Here is a 16463-nt window from a genome sequence, read left to right on the forward strand (position 1 = left end):
ATTTTTTTTCATATTATCAAATTACAACAAAGTATATTATGAAAGACTGTAAAAAACTCTGGTACCCTGTCATAAAAATTTTATAAATTTTTACGATATTTCACAGATTAAAATAATAGTTTAAGCTACAAAATAATTCATATTAATGTTTTTTCAAAGAAAATTTCAAACTTCTATTTTGTTTTATTTAACTCATTGTTACCAATTATGTAATAATCTATTTTCTTAGAATACTACACTTTAGGGCAACTTTACTTATTTATATCCGGTTTCATATATTAATCTATCAATTTTTTTTCAGCATTTAACTAAGTTGTACATAATAGAGGAAACAAAATGAAACTAAAGTTTTTAATGTCTACGGAAAAACTCTTTATACTTTTTATATTCTTCGTAGCGGTTAGTTTCCATTATAATATTAATTTATTTTTCGTAGTGTTTGTAACTAATAAGTGCAATATGCAATTGTTTGTTTTTAAAATTAAAGGAACTTATAAGTTTTTTTTTGATCGAATATTACAAACAGTGATTTAAGATTTAAAGAATGAAAAGAATGCCTACATTAAAATGGTTTCATAACAACGTAAAGCGTGATATAAAATGACATTTAAATAGGTATTGGTTACAGATTAGTTAAGTTATGTTTTACATTTGACAACCTGTTAAGATAAGGTAATTGGATAACAACAGAAATAAGTAACAATTTTTTGTAAACTTGCACAAACATTTTGCTAAGGATATAGACTGCTTTGACATAACAAACGATCGGTTTTAGTTTAAAAATCTAAAGGTATTTTACTTATTTCAAACACAACAAGCTTATTTAAAGACTTTTTTAATTCTAAAACTGTTTGATTTAAATTATACACAAATTACAAATTGTTATTTTCATATACAACAGTGGGTACTACATACTCTAAGCTCATAGTCTAGATCAGAGACCAGAAAACTCCGGCCTGCGGAAAATCCTTCCCGTCAGGCAGAGCTCTGCGATATACTTTTAACTTAAAATAGCATTTGCAAAGGAAGCAAACTTTATTTTTTATAGCAAATATTTTAAATTAAGCTCTTAGTTTAATTGTGAGTAAACAGTTGGGCTTATTTTAAATAGTTTAACTACAATTTGCGTATAAAGTACGGGTGGGCATCATTTTTAGTCTGCGGGTCAGATTTGACAGATTTTTTTTTTTGCAAGAAGAATTATTTTAATGAAACTGTAATGAAATATTTGTTTAGTGAGCAGTACTGTGTACCAAAGTTCAAAATATGAAACAGTTTCAAAATAACTATTATTGTAAGTTATGTTCTATTTGATTCGCACAAGACTTGTCGTATCTAAAAAACACGTGGCGAGCAAAATATTTCTGTTGGCAGTAGGATCCGGTCTGCGGGTCGTATGTTACCAACACCTACTCTAAAGAGATTTTCTACGTTTTTTAGTATAACTTTCAAAGTTACGGTGGCTTGCAATGACTTTTTTAAAAAAAAAGTTGGCTGCAAAATACTAGTATACTTTAAAAGGCGGCCGACCTCTGTTTTAGATACTGCATGTATGTTATCTTTAATAGATAGCGACAAGGGTAACTAAAATAAATGTAGTTTTAATAAAGGTTGACCTACTTTTTAAAAGACCTAGATGAAACTTGTTTTCTTTTTGTATACAAATATAGTTGTCGAATATTACCTAAGCTTAAATATTGAATTTTAATGACTTTCATGTTTTTATCAGTATCTTTGGTAGTAAAATAATTGCAATATCGTTTTAAACAAAGTAGAGTTATACTTAGTAACTTAGTTGTTACTATAAAAACTACTTTACCGATATTGTTTGGCTATAATTTACAGAGTTTCCTGTCAAAGTCAAGATCTTTTAAAAATAAGTTAATAAAAATTATTCATATACATATTGTTAAACAACGTGTTTACGATTTTAACAACATCAGTTCAATCTCTTATATTTGAAAAAAATGTTATAATCATTTGGAGCAGTTTCTGTAACAGGTCGAGATCTTAAGTTTGCTCTGCCAGGCACATTAAGTAATGTACAAAGTAATTACAAATATACAACCAAATTAAACGATTATCATGACGTAAACGATTATGTTTTACGTTTGATTTTAAAACGTGCCCAAAAGATCAAAACAAAAGTTTTGCGATGACAAACAAAGTTTGTATTAGAAATAACAAACTTATCGAAATTAAAAAGACAACTAGTTACAATACTGAAAATTTTAGCGATAAGTTTATATAGTTTTATCAGCACTTACATATCTTAATATGGAAGAGGTTTACATTGTTTTAAGGAAGTTTTTATTCAAAATAAGTTTATAAAGCTTCTTTTTACAGTTCAATACAAGCTTGTGTGTTTTACGATCAAGCTTTACTCGTCCTTGATTATTTATTTTGTTCTCATAAAATAAACAATTAAATTCAAAAAAAAGTTAAAGTTTTATTTTTCGAAAAACGTTGATATAAAGTCACTGATTTTTTTTTTAGTTGAACCAGTTTTTTTTCTTTCAGCTCTTAAAATTACTTTAAATAGGACTTTTTCACTATGTCTGCGTGCGAACACCAGGGGTCGGTGAACTGCAAGCCGCTTGCAAAATTCAATACACGAAACAAAAACCCTCGACCCGAGATGTACTTTTCAGCTAAAACCTCATTTTATAAAACAGTAGAAACTATTTTTTTAAACAACTTACATTTAAGCTCTTAATTTAATAGTAATTACTTCTTCTTTATTACAGTAACCTATCGCGAATCTATGCACTTATTTGGTCACGCGCTCTCGCTTAAATACGCATTTTTGAATTCTCAAAAAACACAAAAAAATATTGAAAGAAATTTTATATTGTACAAATTAATTTTATTGTATGTATTCATTAACAACATATTTAATTTTTTTTATGAAATATTAAATGATAATTCACTTCTATGTATTATATTTTGAGATCGATAGATAATTGAGCCTCGGTGTACCATAAATTTTTTGACAAGTTTAATCTTAGATAGGCATAAAAAAATAACTTATACACACAAACAGTTTTTATCAAAAAAACTATTCAAATGTATGCACAACTTAAATGAAAAATATTTTTGTAAACAAAAAAGTTGGAAACTCCTCAATCAAATCTCTCATATCAAATGCATTATAAGAAAACAGCCAATATAGTAAGTATATTTGCTGTCTCTCGTTTTGTTACGTTTTTTCGTTGAGTTACACACTTCTTCTGTGGATACAATGTTTGTAGATTCGCGAGAGGTGACTGTAATGCACAACTTATAAATCTTTTGGTTTAATTGTATTCCTTTTTATTGATTTTAATAACTAGTTTAAACAACTAAAGCCCGCAAATTTTTTTTATACATTGCTGCCATTGAGCACTTTTTCTTAGAAAACTTGATACTTTCTAAAGGCTGCCGTTTTCTGGCGTATACTAAGATCTCAATTTACTCGGTTTTTATAAAAAATGATAAGTTGTGCGTAATAGCAATTTAAATTTTAAAAAGCAGTGTTTTATACCTTTGTGACGTCATAATTCAAAGAGCATCTGAACACCGACGCCTTACAGCTGTCATCGCTGATGTTATAACAGAAAACGTCACAATCGAGACTCAGCAGACATTGTGTCGTCACTCAAGTCACGTGACACCGGTGCCTGCCTCGACCGGATTTCAAATTATACTCAAGTCACAGTAGAAGTTGGTGCCGGCGCTTTATAAGTCATGCATACGCCTTTAACAACTATCTGTGAAAAACTTAGTCTTTTTTTATCAAACTTTTAGTCTTCTAAGAGTATAATAAGGTAAAAAATCTCAAAAGATAATGAGAATCTTAATCTATGATCTTTACACTTGAAAAAATCAAAGCTAACAGGTTTTTTTACATTTGATGCAGATTTTGATAACAAGTGTTAAGATTGTCATCACTATTTTACTTATTCTTTGTCGTATCCATTTTTTGAAGTAATTTTGTTTTACCCTTATAATTAAAAAAATATGAAATTTATTTTTTTTTCAACTTTTATGACTTAGTATTTAAACTATTATTTATAAATATAGAAACGAAGGTATGAAAAAAGAAGTCGAACTTATTTTTACTTTAACTATTAGTACTTAGAACAAACTCAAAGTGAAGACAGCTAATCACTCGCTAATTAGTTTAGAAACTAGCATAGAAACTGAAACATGTACTTTGTTTAGTGCTAATCGATGTGTTCCAGCATAGATGTTTTACTTGGACTAAGCCACAAACATTTTTCACATGAAAGAAAATTTAACCTTCAGGCTATCACAAACGTTTCATGCGTTGCTTTTAATTTGTATCTCCATACGCTTTAAAAACAGTTTCTTAGGAGAAAGGCAACATAGTATGCTTTCAGTAAAATAATTCGAATTCGTTTGCAGATTACATTCCACCGAAAGCTCGTGATTTATTTGTATTGCTATAAACTTTGGCCTTTGGCTAATTGAATGGGAAAATATGAGCTTTTATTGTCAAAGTTGAAGTCTTTTCGCATCTTAAATCTGGTTTAAAAAAGGCAACACCTAAAATTATTGTATAATTGCAATTTTTTATATGGCTCGATGTTTGTTGTTAAAGTGTGAACACTTTTGCAAACTTAAGTGATCCCTTAAATATTATTTTTGTATCTTATTCATGTTTATATTTCTAATGTGCATGGTGTTGCTGCAAGACTTTTATCGAACGGTTTCAGCAATGGTTTTAAAACAGCCATAAGTTACGAACATACTATATTTTCAAAAAAAAAAACTTTAAACGACTTGAGCGAAAATTTAAGGTTTTCAATCAATAACTTCGCTACTCTATTTAAATATTCTAAAACGCATCACGCATTACTTACATGTTAGTGCAGTGGTGTATCAAATAAATTGAGGAGAGCCTCTGTGCCAACCGGTGTGTCTCAGCACGACAATCAGTGATGTCAATAGCTAATTGAGCTGAAATCATGAGATAATTTTAATGTTTCGAGCAAGAAAACATCGCTGTAAAACGTGTGGTATTTGTTTAAGAATTTGATGTTGTCTTTGATAAAACACAAGGGAGTATTATGAAAACAAACAAATAAAACAAGTCTTAAACAAAAATAGTTGTATGTAAATCATAATTGACTTTATATTTTTACTTCTGTGCCTTTTTTTAGTAGGATTTGAAAAGTTTACTGTATTGTTAAAATACAGCTTAAAACTTTTTTTTGATACAATTTATCGAGTTTTTTTTTAGATATCTGTTAAGTGAGTTATTAAGAGGATCATCAGAACTTAATGTATTTGTTTATCTCATTTAAGTTTCAGCACAGCCAACCTGTTTTCAATCAAAACAAAAACACAATCGAAACAGGTGCAGCCGAAGCGTTCGCGCTATTGTGTCTCATTTCATCGCCCCTCATAGCTAAATGCCCCTCTGAGCTAATTAACACCGCAAGCTGACGACAGCGGCCCCTGGTGGACGCGGGTGGCGAGCAATGGCGTCTGCGAGGCGACCGCAGCCTCATTGTGTTGTGGGGGTTAAGTGTTTTAGAATAGATTAAAGCTGGCGACCGCACGGTGGTTTGCAGTTGGGTGAGAAACAGTCTCATCTGAGGAAGAGCGGTGCTTGATGAAGTTGAAGTTAGGAGGAGGCTTTTGAAGGAGTTTTCTTTGCTGAAGTCAGAAAGACTCGTAAAGATCTTTCTGTGTTTTGAAATAGTTTTTCTGTTATAAAGTTTATGAAACTCAAAGTTCTTTACAAAATGTTTTTGTAATTTCTAATGAACTAGAGAAACTGTTTCAATCCGTTTTTAATGATGCACAAGTAAGGTTCATAGTAAAAAAAATAATATCAGCGAATAAAACAACTAAAACAAATAAAGTAGAAAACTTTGAGTAAACTTTACAAGCAAGCTTGAATTTAAACACGGGCAAGTGTAGCTCATCCTAAAGCAAGTTTGATTTACATAGAAAAGTTGCTCCAAACAAAAGTTACGCAACCTGCATATCAGGACGAGCCTAAGCCGTGTGTGTGGTTGCCTTAACAAAAGATGAAAGCCCAGAGAAATATTTGGTGACCGAATTAATTTTGCGGTTGTTCCGTCATAATGCTGATTTGTTCCTCGGCTTTGTATTCTTTTTATTTTTTCCTCCTTTATTACCACAAGGTTTTGTCAAAAAAAAGTAAAGATGCAATCTAAGACAGAACAGTATGTTATTATGGTAGCAATAAAAGAGCGTTGTATCATAGTAACTTATGAAATGTATTCTTACTTGGACACTTTTAAAAGCAAAACTTGAGGTTTAAAGTGATAGTTTAAGTAATCTCGTTTAAATATAAACATTATATGAACACGAGATATTTATTTCTTTAACTTATGAAATCTCTTTAGTTTTTTTTTACAATAGTTTCCATACAAACTTTGTATATTAAACCTATATTGTAAACAAAATATTATAATTATCATTATCATTTAAAATTCGTCTAAGACTCTAAACTGGTATTTTGTTTCAAATACTTTTTTGTAGAACTAAGAGATGTACAATCTTATTTAAATAAAAATAATGAAATTTATATAATAATTTTTAATTAGTTTAGTCAACAGCACGATTCTAGCTACAAATTAATTTTTATTTTCTACCCGGGTTTTTATTACGCTTTCATCAAAAAAGAAAAGGTTTTACTCGAGAAACTTGAATATCTAAAGTAGATATAATCGGCTGCAGCGTATCTTCACATAATCTCAAGTTGCAAGCTGCACACCTTATGACACTTGTGTAAGGATAAACAGTCGGTACCAAGTGTAAAGCGCTCATTCACTTGTTAATGTCGGATTTAATTAACAAAAAATAAGCATAAATATTTGAAAAGCTTGCATTATTTTTTAACTAAAATTTTACAACTTTAACATTTTCTTAAAATTTTTTTTTTTTTAACTTAAACTTAATGGATTTAGTTATTAAAATTAGAAATAAACTTAAAAATGTGGTACTTTAGCAACAATATGGTCAAAAGCTGTTTTTCTTTTTAGTTAAGTTTAGCTGCTGATTGATGTATTAGTTTTAGACTCATAAAAAACATTTGCATCTTTTTCAAACAGTTTCCGATTTTGTCTCAATTTCTCAAGCCGCAAATGAAAAGTTTGTAAACAATCGAATGTAACGTAAAATTTTCAGTTTATTCAATTTTAAATTTGAGAAAAGTTTTCTGCTCTATATTTAGAATTTTAAAAAATTCTTATATACTCCGTTTTTATACAACAAAAACTTACTGCCTTTAAATACAATTATAACTTTTAGTTTTCTTGTATCATCTTGATACTTAAACCAGTACTTTTAATCGTTACTTTCTTACAACGTTCCGCTAATTTTTATTTTTTTATTGGTTTGTTTATATAAATGTTTTATTGCAGTCAAAAGCACAAGAACGGGATCTTTCGTATGACACTTATGTAGCTAACGAAGACAACTTCAACAATAACACCCTTTTATACTTAGAGGAACTGAGAAGCCTGCAAATTTTCACACAAAACGTCACTAGCACTGTGCTGCATGTAGATGTTAGTTTACTATTTTTAAACTTTAATATACCTGTATAATTGTTCAATAAATTTTATATAAATTAAACTTATAAAAGCTCCTAACAACCTAGTTCTACGGAGGTTTAGCGAAATGACATACATAAATTTCTATATTTATGTACTTGTTATATATTTTTTTATAAAAGAAACACTGACTTTATGTATATGTTTCAAACTTTCTGCCTGTTTATCAAATATTCAACAAAGCTACTTATCACCTGTTATATAACATATGTGTAGCACGGTATTTTCGTAATTTTTTACACGTAATTAATAGTTCTTTTATTAATAGTTTAGTTATCTCCATCATGCATTAAACAAGTTTAAGCTTATTAGTTTATACAATATTATTATTGTTGTTTAGTGTTTAACGTTGCAATCAGGCATCAAAACATTCGCAACTTAAACAGAAGACACACGAAAAGAAAAGACAGTTATTTAAAAAGTACTACTTTTATAGAAACGTCAATGAAACTTTTACAAACAAAATACCTCACATATAAATATAACGTGATAATTAATAAACAATATATCAGATGATACTTAGGAACTATGAGCTGGTATGTAAATTATTTTGTTTTTAGGCTTTAGTGACAAAAGTAAAGGATGCACAAGACCAAGGGCTTGACCACATTACAATAAGCGAAGTAAATGGAGATCAAAAATTTCTGCTTAAGGTAAACCCATTATTGAAATCAAGCAAATTACTCTTTGTTAAGCTTAAAGATTTTAATTTTGTCAAAGTATTTGCGTATAAAAAGACTATGTTCAAATAAAAATGCGTATGCTAATGCCTTTATTTTTAACTATTATGCAAATTTTTTTTTCATCTAAATTACTCGATAAAACAGACAACAGTAGACGTTTTACATGGAATCTGCAAGCAAGTTTTATTTGATGTAAAAAACTTGGACTCGCAAATAAAAGATATTCAAGACCTTGTAACAAACGAAAGAAACAATACTAGCTTAATGTAAGTAAAGCTCGTTATATTTTTACAGTCATTGAGATTTTTACCATACAATTAAGGTGAACAAGTTTACATGCAATCTAGAATTAGTTTTTAGTGTGTATCAAGTGTATAATATAAAATGTTAGCTGAAGCTTAGTTATGACCTAAAAGCTTTCATTTTAACAAAAAAAATCTAACATTGTTTATTCCCTTTGTAACATTGTTTATTTTGTGAACAGAAGGCACATAAATCTAAATAGTATATATGTTTGACATGAAAACAAACATAGTTAATTGCTGAAGTTTTTCTAATCAAGTACAAACATAACAACGTTTCAATCAAGACTGATACCAATTAGCTGCGAACAAACCGTGAAGCTGCCGAGAAGGCCGTTCAACCTGCGACAATAAAAAGCAGACAAGCTATCAAGACAAACAACCGGCAGCAGAAACACCGCCTGGCACTGCGCTCTTTCACCGAACTGACTGCAGCTCTTAATCACTGCGCCCGACACCATTCAAACGGCTCAAGGTCTTTATGAAAATCAGATGCAAGCTTCATACAATGGTAGCGCCATTCACCATGCTTTTGATAAAAAGTTAAGTATCACTGTATGAGTGCGTCTTAATATTAGCACTGCTGCAAGTTAGTATCAAGTTAGACTGCTGCGATGTATCACTATCTATGGAAGCTGAAAATACCCGTGATCCTTCATGCTGGAAATTAAGTAGCTGTCATCAGAAACCGCACAAACTGCTACGCCAAATGCTAATGGCTGTAGCGTGATTAAGGCGGTGTTCAAATAAACATTGATTTATGTTCTACAGGCGTCCGTTAATTATTTCCTTACAGGCATAACTTCGTAGGTTTTTTTAAGGCGTAACGCTGGATGAGGTAATAACTACTTTTTAAATAGAAGGTTTTGTCACGACACCGTTCACTTTTTTTTTGATGATGAATGTTGTTTTTTCAAGGTAATTTAGCTAGCTAATGATCAGACACGCTTTGAATTTAAATTGAAAAATATAAATGGTCTTGTAACAACATTCAGCAAACGAATGTTTTTATCAAATTTGAGCTTCGTTTTAAGTATATTAAAAAATAAAACGCTTTAAATGAAAACATTGTTACCATAACTTTTAAACATTTTCAAGCAACCTTGTTAAACTTGCATACCGCATTAAAATTCAAGCAATGTATTTAATGAATGTGAAAATCAACAAGAAAAGCTGACAAAATGCTGCAGCGTTGCCCGAGGCCAAAAAACATGAAAATATCGAAGTTGACCAAGTTTGCGCGCGTGGACAGATTAAATGTTTTTGTGTTGAAATTTTATTGTACAAACTTACAAGTCTCTCATAAAAGAAAATTTCAAATAAATGAAAGTGAAATAAAAGTTGTTTGAAATATAGAAAAATGTAAGCTTTATTCAGAATGACCACAATGTATCCCAATATAGCATTTTTATACGCTTCTAAAAATTTAGTTATAGTATCTGTTTTAACAAAATATTCATAACAAAATTAAGTTTAAAAAAAAATGATCCTTTAAAAAGACTAAGTTAAAGTTATTATATTAACAAACATTATTAGTTTTTTATAGAGACATGCAAAAAAGTTAACGTATTAGTGCCATAAAAACAATTTCGAGATCAAATTTAAGAGACACGTACTAAACAAATTTATGTTAGTTTTAAATTGAAAAAAGCTTTGAAGCTATAAAAATGCACGATAAATAAAACCATATTTATAAACGCAACGTTTTTCACGTTCGGTATGTTTTTTTTTCACAGTATAAAATCGTCTTGTCATGCATTTTTGAATCGTAAAAATTTGTACTTTGAACAAGCAAAGTGAAGTTTGTTATGTAAGTTACTTTGGAATAAACAAAAAGCCTGAGTTTGCTTCAGTTTTCAAGCATTTTAGTTTGTTTTTCAAGCTTGTTTTAATTAATATTTTTTTTAATTAAACCACAGACAACTAAATAAAAATTAAATAAAAAATCAATATAGAACTTCTCAAAGCATATTCAAAAGTAAACAATTTAGTTGTTCAGAATTAGAATAATAAACAACCAAATTGAAGAAGCATGTTAACTAGGTAGCAAGCGAGGTAGCCTAAAACTAACCTATCGTGCTAATGCATGTGACTTCCGGCCTTACCAGTCTAATGGCAATTTAACAATGCTGTTTATCGAGCTCACGGCAAGTCGAGCTGCAGCGACGCTTCGAGGGGCAATTAAGAGGCGAAATTAATAAAAATAACGCTGCTTGAGCACATCAGCGATAAAAAACAATTTTGGTTATAACAGTTAGAGCGCACATCAATTTATGTTCGCGAGATAATACTCAGAAGAATTTCTTTCCATCTTCTGCCTCACCCTCGCCAGGAATTATCGTGGCACGCTCCGAGAGCCGCTTGAGTGTTGCTAAGCAACATTTGAGCTGGCACGAAACCGTACGGGCGTTCGAAGTCGCATAAATTCCAATCGGGAAAAACACTCGGTCTCCAAAACTGGCTCCTTCGATCAGTTAATTAAAGACTAATATAACTTTACTAGTTATGGTACTTGTGTTTGATAGTACAGTTTAAGTAAGTACTTGGTTATGAACTTCAAGGCCGTGTGCTTTTCTAATGTAATGTCTTTTGTAAGCTATCTAGTGTCGTGTTCTTATTTGATGGTTCAAATTAAAATAGAACAAATTCATTAATAATTAAGTGATAGTTTTAGTGTTTTTTAATGAGTATAAGAAAACATTTTATCAGCAATTAATTGTTAATAGTCTTGTTTTATTTTCAAACTATATGAAATAGTAAAAATAACGATGCACAACACTTAGCAAAGTTTTATTACTTTTAAAATTTCAACAAAAATACTTTTTAACATTTATTAATAAATATATATCTAATTTACATTTAAGTTAAAAAAAGACGTTGAGTTGTAGTATTTGTAATATTTAAAAGTAATATTAGTCTCATCAAAAACTCTAAAGTGTGCACCAGTGTCAATTTGAGTGCACGAAAATTGTTATAGTCTGCCTATAAATTTTAATTGGTAAAAAAAGGACTTTTAGAAAAGTGCTTGTTCTAATTTATCCTTATTTCAAAATCTGATTTTATACTACTTTAATAATTATGCTGTATTGTGTAGTAAAAAAAACAGCTAAGTAATAACAAAATTAGTTTTGTACTAATAAAGTATAAAATAAATACTTTCTTAACCATAGTTTTTTGTGACCTACTGTGAACAGCTTGTTAAAAGATTAAGAGCGATTGGTCTAAAGCAGGGTTTCCCAAAGTGGTCCAAGTTGCCCCCTTGGGGGCCATGATAGATACTCAGGGGGCTACGAGCAGCAAAGGGGTAAGAGGGGGGCCATGAGCAGTAAAGGAGCCACGAGGTCATAATTTGAAACTTACACTAGATAATCTTGAGTTGCAGATGAAGAGCAAAAAAAAAAAAACGTTTTAGGTGTTTTTTGTGGTAGTTTTTGAGTAATCTTGTTGAAGGGGACCATGGCTTGTTTGATTTCTTTAAAGGGGGCCATTTGCAAAATAGTTTGGAAAACCTTGGTCTAAAGCATTTTTAAGTTAAATATACTTTATAGCTGTATCACTACTAAAGCTGTATCATACAACAAAAACTTTTTGACAAATAAATTTATTAAATAGTTTCATTATTTCTAAAAACTAACTAAAAGTATTTCTTTTATCTAGCTTAAATTATAAATATTTTATTAACGGTTTTTTTGTTATGAATAGTTAAAAAGAATAAAAACAAAACTTTACTTTTGATAAAATAATTTCTACAGAAATAAAGTGAAGAATGACTTAAGTGAGTATCAGCTGTTGTTAAATCAGGAGACTAGACGTATCAAAGCTCACCAAAAATACTTGAACACCTTAAACGTTCCCAACTCGAAGCCTGATAAGCACGCTGATAGCAACCAATCGCCTGAACAAAATGAAATTTTAGACCATCTCATCTACAAGTACTCTCCTGAAAACGGGTTTGTTTTTCTCAAGCATTCTGTAAATTAAAGCTTATAAATTTTGACGCAAAGAAAGTTTATCTTTAAAACTTGATTCAAATTAAACTTAGCATTTTTAAAAATCAATCTTGAAAACTTAAGATATGCAAAGCTTTGGCTAACGCATTACCCATAAACAAACATCGAAAAGCATGAGATATTCCAGTGTGTTTCATATACATTCAGATAGTAACTATTTCTAACTGTTCACGCATCAATCAGAACAAGCACGCTGAAGAAGAACGCGGACAAGGAGGCGACGAAGGAGAGGCTGGTCAGCATCGTCAAGTACTACGACCTGTACGTTCCTTCCACCCCCGAAGAAAAGCAAGCCCCCACCGGCTTGAAGCCGGCGAAAGACCAAGATGTCGACCTGCTGCCCTTTGAAAACACTTCACCCTTCGGCGAGAACGAAACTTTCAAAAGAAACAGCAACCCTGATGGCGACCTGCCTCTACCGGATCACTACCCGAACGCGGGCACGGACGCTGATAGCGAAGCGATGAAGGAGGTTAGAACTTTTTGATATTGCAGTGAAATAAAAGCATTTCACTTATTCTTATTAAGCCAGTACAAAGCAGTTTGTTTGTTTAATGTTTTTGTTACTTAATACTTAAACCTCAATATATATCTACCTTTTGCTTTTGCTATAAACTGAAAACATTTTCTACAAATTTTTGAGCTTGTTAGTTATTTAAATGTTGTTTATGTATATAAACTCAAACTCTACTGATAAAATTATTTATAATTTGTTGAATGCTGTTTTCCCAATTTTTTAATGCTATCTAATATCAGATGGTCAAAGACGGAAAAATTCAAGTGCACGAGAACTTGGACCACGTGACTCCATTGGTCGAAGATCAAACGACTACGACTTCCAAGTATGACGTCACAAACGACACGAAAACGGAAGACGACGACGATGAGGACGACATGGACCACAAGTGCGGCTTCGACCCGAAAATAGTGGCGATGATCGTCCTTTTCTCCTTGACCCCCTTCGTCATAGTCGGCTCCTGCATGTACCTCAGCTTCTGCCGCAAGCACGTACAGAAGATCCCCGATTCCGAGAACGTTCAGACCACCAACGAAAGCAAGGACGTTAAAGAAAAGGGCTCGTCGCCCCGCAGCAAAGTGTCCAACGTCATAAAGATAAGCATGCTGCCGCAAAAGTAAAGCACGAGCAAAATGCGAAAAATCAAAGTGTCGGTGTTTTCGCTCGGTAGAGTAGATTAGTGAACGTGGTAGAGTGTTTAGTTGCAGGTGCATGTGAAAGAAAGTTCTCAATGATCGAGCAGTGTATGAGAAACTTTTGCTTTGGATCTGCTTGTGCTTGAATTAGCAAAACAATCGTGCTGGTTGTTTGGAAAAACTATTTGAAGCAATATGAGTTCATGCTGCCGTAGTTTTAGCTTAACGAGCTAAACAGTTTGTTTCTAAAGTTATTCTTTTTCTAATTTATACGTTTTTTTTTTCTAAAAAATTACTAGACATTTTTTAATTAGTTTTGTTTTTTATTTCTAGTTTTTCTTTTTTAATAACTAATAACTATGATGAGCTTTTGATTAATTTTAGTTAGAAAGAAAGTATTTTGCATAAAAGTAGGCCTGATTTTTATATTTAAACTATTCTAAATTTTACTTTAGAACTATGTTAAAAGACTTTGATTAAACTTATATACTTCAAAAAGATTAATATTTTGTGTTTAAAGCTTAAAAACAGCTTTGATTTTCTTTTCAAACTGTCGATTTACATAACAAGTAATTTTACAACATTTTTATTATTAAAAAATAGTAAATAGTGTAACAATTAGAAATAAACTTTTTTTTTATTTGTAGTTCTTTCTATGCATGCTAGTTGATCTAACACCTAGCTGTTGCAGGTTCGTAAAACTTACTGAATATTGTTACTCAGCTGTAAACTCCTGTTATTATAGCTTAACGTCATTTTCTAAATACTTTCACACAAAATTTTTCAATTTGCATACTCATAGTTTTTAATATCATTTAAAGATTTTAACTAACTTGAATTTTACTTTTAGTTTTAATATGTTAAGCACCGTTCAATTCTACGTAATTTTCATATTTCTTATCTTCAATGTTATACTTTCAGTTTCAGGTTGTTTTTTTTTTTTTGTTGGTGTGTTTTTAGCATTTATTTTTAGCTAAGGTTTTATTTTTGTTTAAATCATATGTTTGTGATCTGATTTATTTTGCCATTGAATGTTGCCAAAAATAAATTATAAAAGAAATGTAAAATGTTCTAAATCAGTTAAATGAAGTTGTGTCAAAGCTACTAACTAGTGTAATTAGCTAATAAGAACACAATCTAAGTTGTAAACTTTTTGCGTGAACGATTTCAGACAAAAAAACATAGACAAAACAAATTTAAATAAATCGAAAGTTTATGAAGTGCTAGAGTTAAAAATCAAAGACTAATCAAATCAACAAAAACAATGTAGTTTAGACTTCACAAAATGGCGTTTCTTAGTCGAAATTTTGTACAGATAATTAGTTATTGTGTTGATTAACACCTCCTTATTGTTAATAAAACAGATACTGTGCGGTAATTCAGATTTGCATAGATTAAGTACACGAGGAATTAAATATTTAAATGTTCGTAAAACAATAGAATAATTAGTCGTGTTTATTTTGTGGTTACGTTCTTAAAACTTCAGTATAAACGATGCCTAAGGGAAAACGAAAAATATCTTAAAATTACACGAGTATGAAAAACGCACATTAAACTATCTCTAATGTAACAGCTAAAAATGAAATGCTTGTAAAACTGTGAGGTAAAAGAATCCAATGCTTTAGTGTCTCTTGATGAGAAAGTATCAAGTCCTATGTTTTTTTTTCTATTCATAGATGAATTTAGAACCACTACGGATTTCTGACTTGACCAAAACCAATGTTTAACCAATGATATTTAATCATCAAAGAAAATATTACCGTATCATTATTGGATTTAGTGTCATGCTTTTTTGTTGTATTATATTCTTTGTACAGAGAAAGCTTTGAATAGACATGGAAAACATTGAAGAAATATTTTTATTCGAATTAATTTAATCTAAAGTTGATTTTATAATACAAGCAACTTTAGATTAAATTAATTCGAATAAAAATATTTTTTCAATGTTTAGTTACCCTTAAAAAGCCTTCTACAGTATTTTTCAGTATAATATTTTTATATTTATAACTACGTATTATGTTTAATCAAAACAAAAAACATATTGAAAGTTTAAACTTTTTTAATAGAGCTACTTTTTCAATAATTAAAACACTGTACATTAATAATCTATAAATTCAGGTGTTATACAACTTGATAACTAAAATTTCTAATACATTTATATAATATTTAAGCAAGCTAATTATTTTGTTTTTCTTAGATATTTTATACTTAAGAAGCTTTAAACTGCCTAATACAAAATTAAAAACTTGTTACATATTAAAATTATACTTTTTTCTTAATTTTTTGGACTACACGTAGTTTTAATTGTTATGTTTTCATTTTTGTATAAACTTTTATACTTTATCAACATAGTTAGTCTTTTTTATCTTCTTTAATTATTAGTTCTCATAATATTTTTAATAACCTTCAGCAACATATAGATTTTGTGGGCTCTACTATATCTTTAAAAATACATAGTTTGTTTAAAAAGATCAGAAAAGCAAGTTTCTTATATTTTTATAATTTTAGGATTAGATTAAAGTGTTTTTCAAAATACTTTTTTAACAGTATTGTCAATACAACTTTTATTACTTTGCTTAAAAAAGTTAATTTCCAATTCAAATAAAGTTACATAATAAACATACTGCTGCTCTAAATGTGTTTCTTTATTTAAAAAAAGCTATAAAGACAAAATTTATTAAACTATTTGTTTTTTTTTGAAAAATCATTTTTTTTTTTACT

General features: G+C 30.0%; 1 protein-coding gene across 1 annotated transcript; it reads left to right on the top strand.

Moving 5' to 3' along the window:
• Window positions 1–299: 299 nt before the first annotated feature.
• LOC145833643 (uncharacterized) lies at window positions 300–14774 on the top strand. Its single transcript, XM_082940792.1, has 7 exons — window positions 300–399; window positions 7404–7550; window positions 8156–8248; window positions 8423–8544; window positions 12333–12530; window positions 12774–13062; window positions 13347–14774. The coding sequence occupies exons 1-7, from the start codon at window positions 337–339 to the stop codon at window positions 13725–13727; spliced, it is 1293 nt and encodes a 430-aa protein (XP_082796918.1). The 5' UTR covers window positions 300–336; the 3' UTR covers window positions 13728–14774.
• Window positions 14775–16463: the final 1689 nt, after the last annotated feature.

Source organism: Thalia democratica, chromosome 1 (assembly GCF_965202585.1).
Source record: "Thalia democratica chromosome 1, ktThaDemo2.hap1.1, whole genome shotgun sequence".
Classification (NCBI taxonomy): domain Eukaryota; kingdom Metazoa; phylum Chordata; class Thaliacea; order Salpida; family Salpidae; genus Thalia; species Thalia democratica.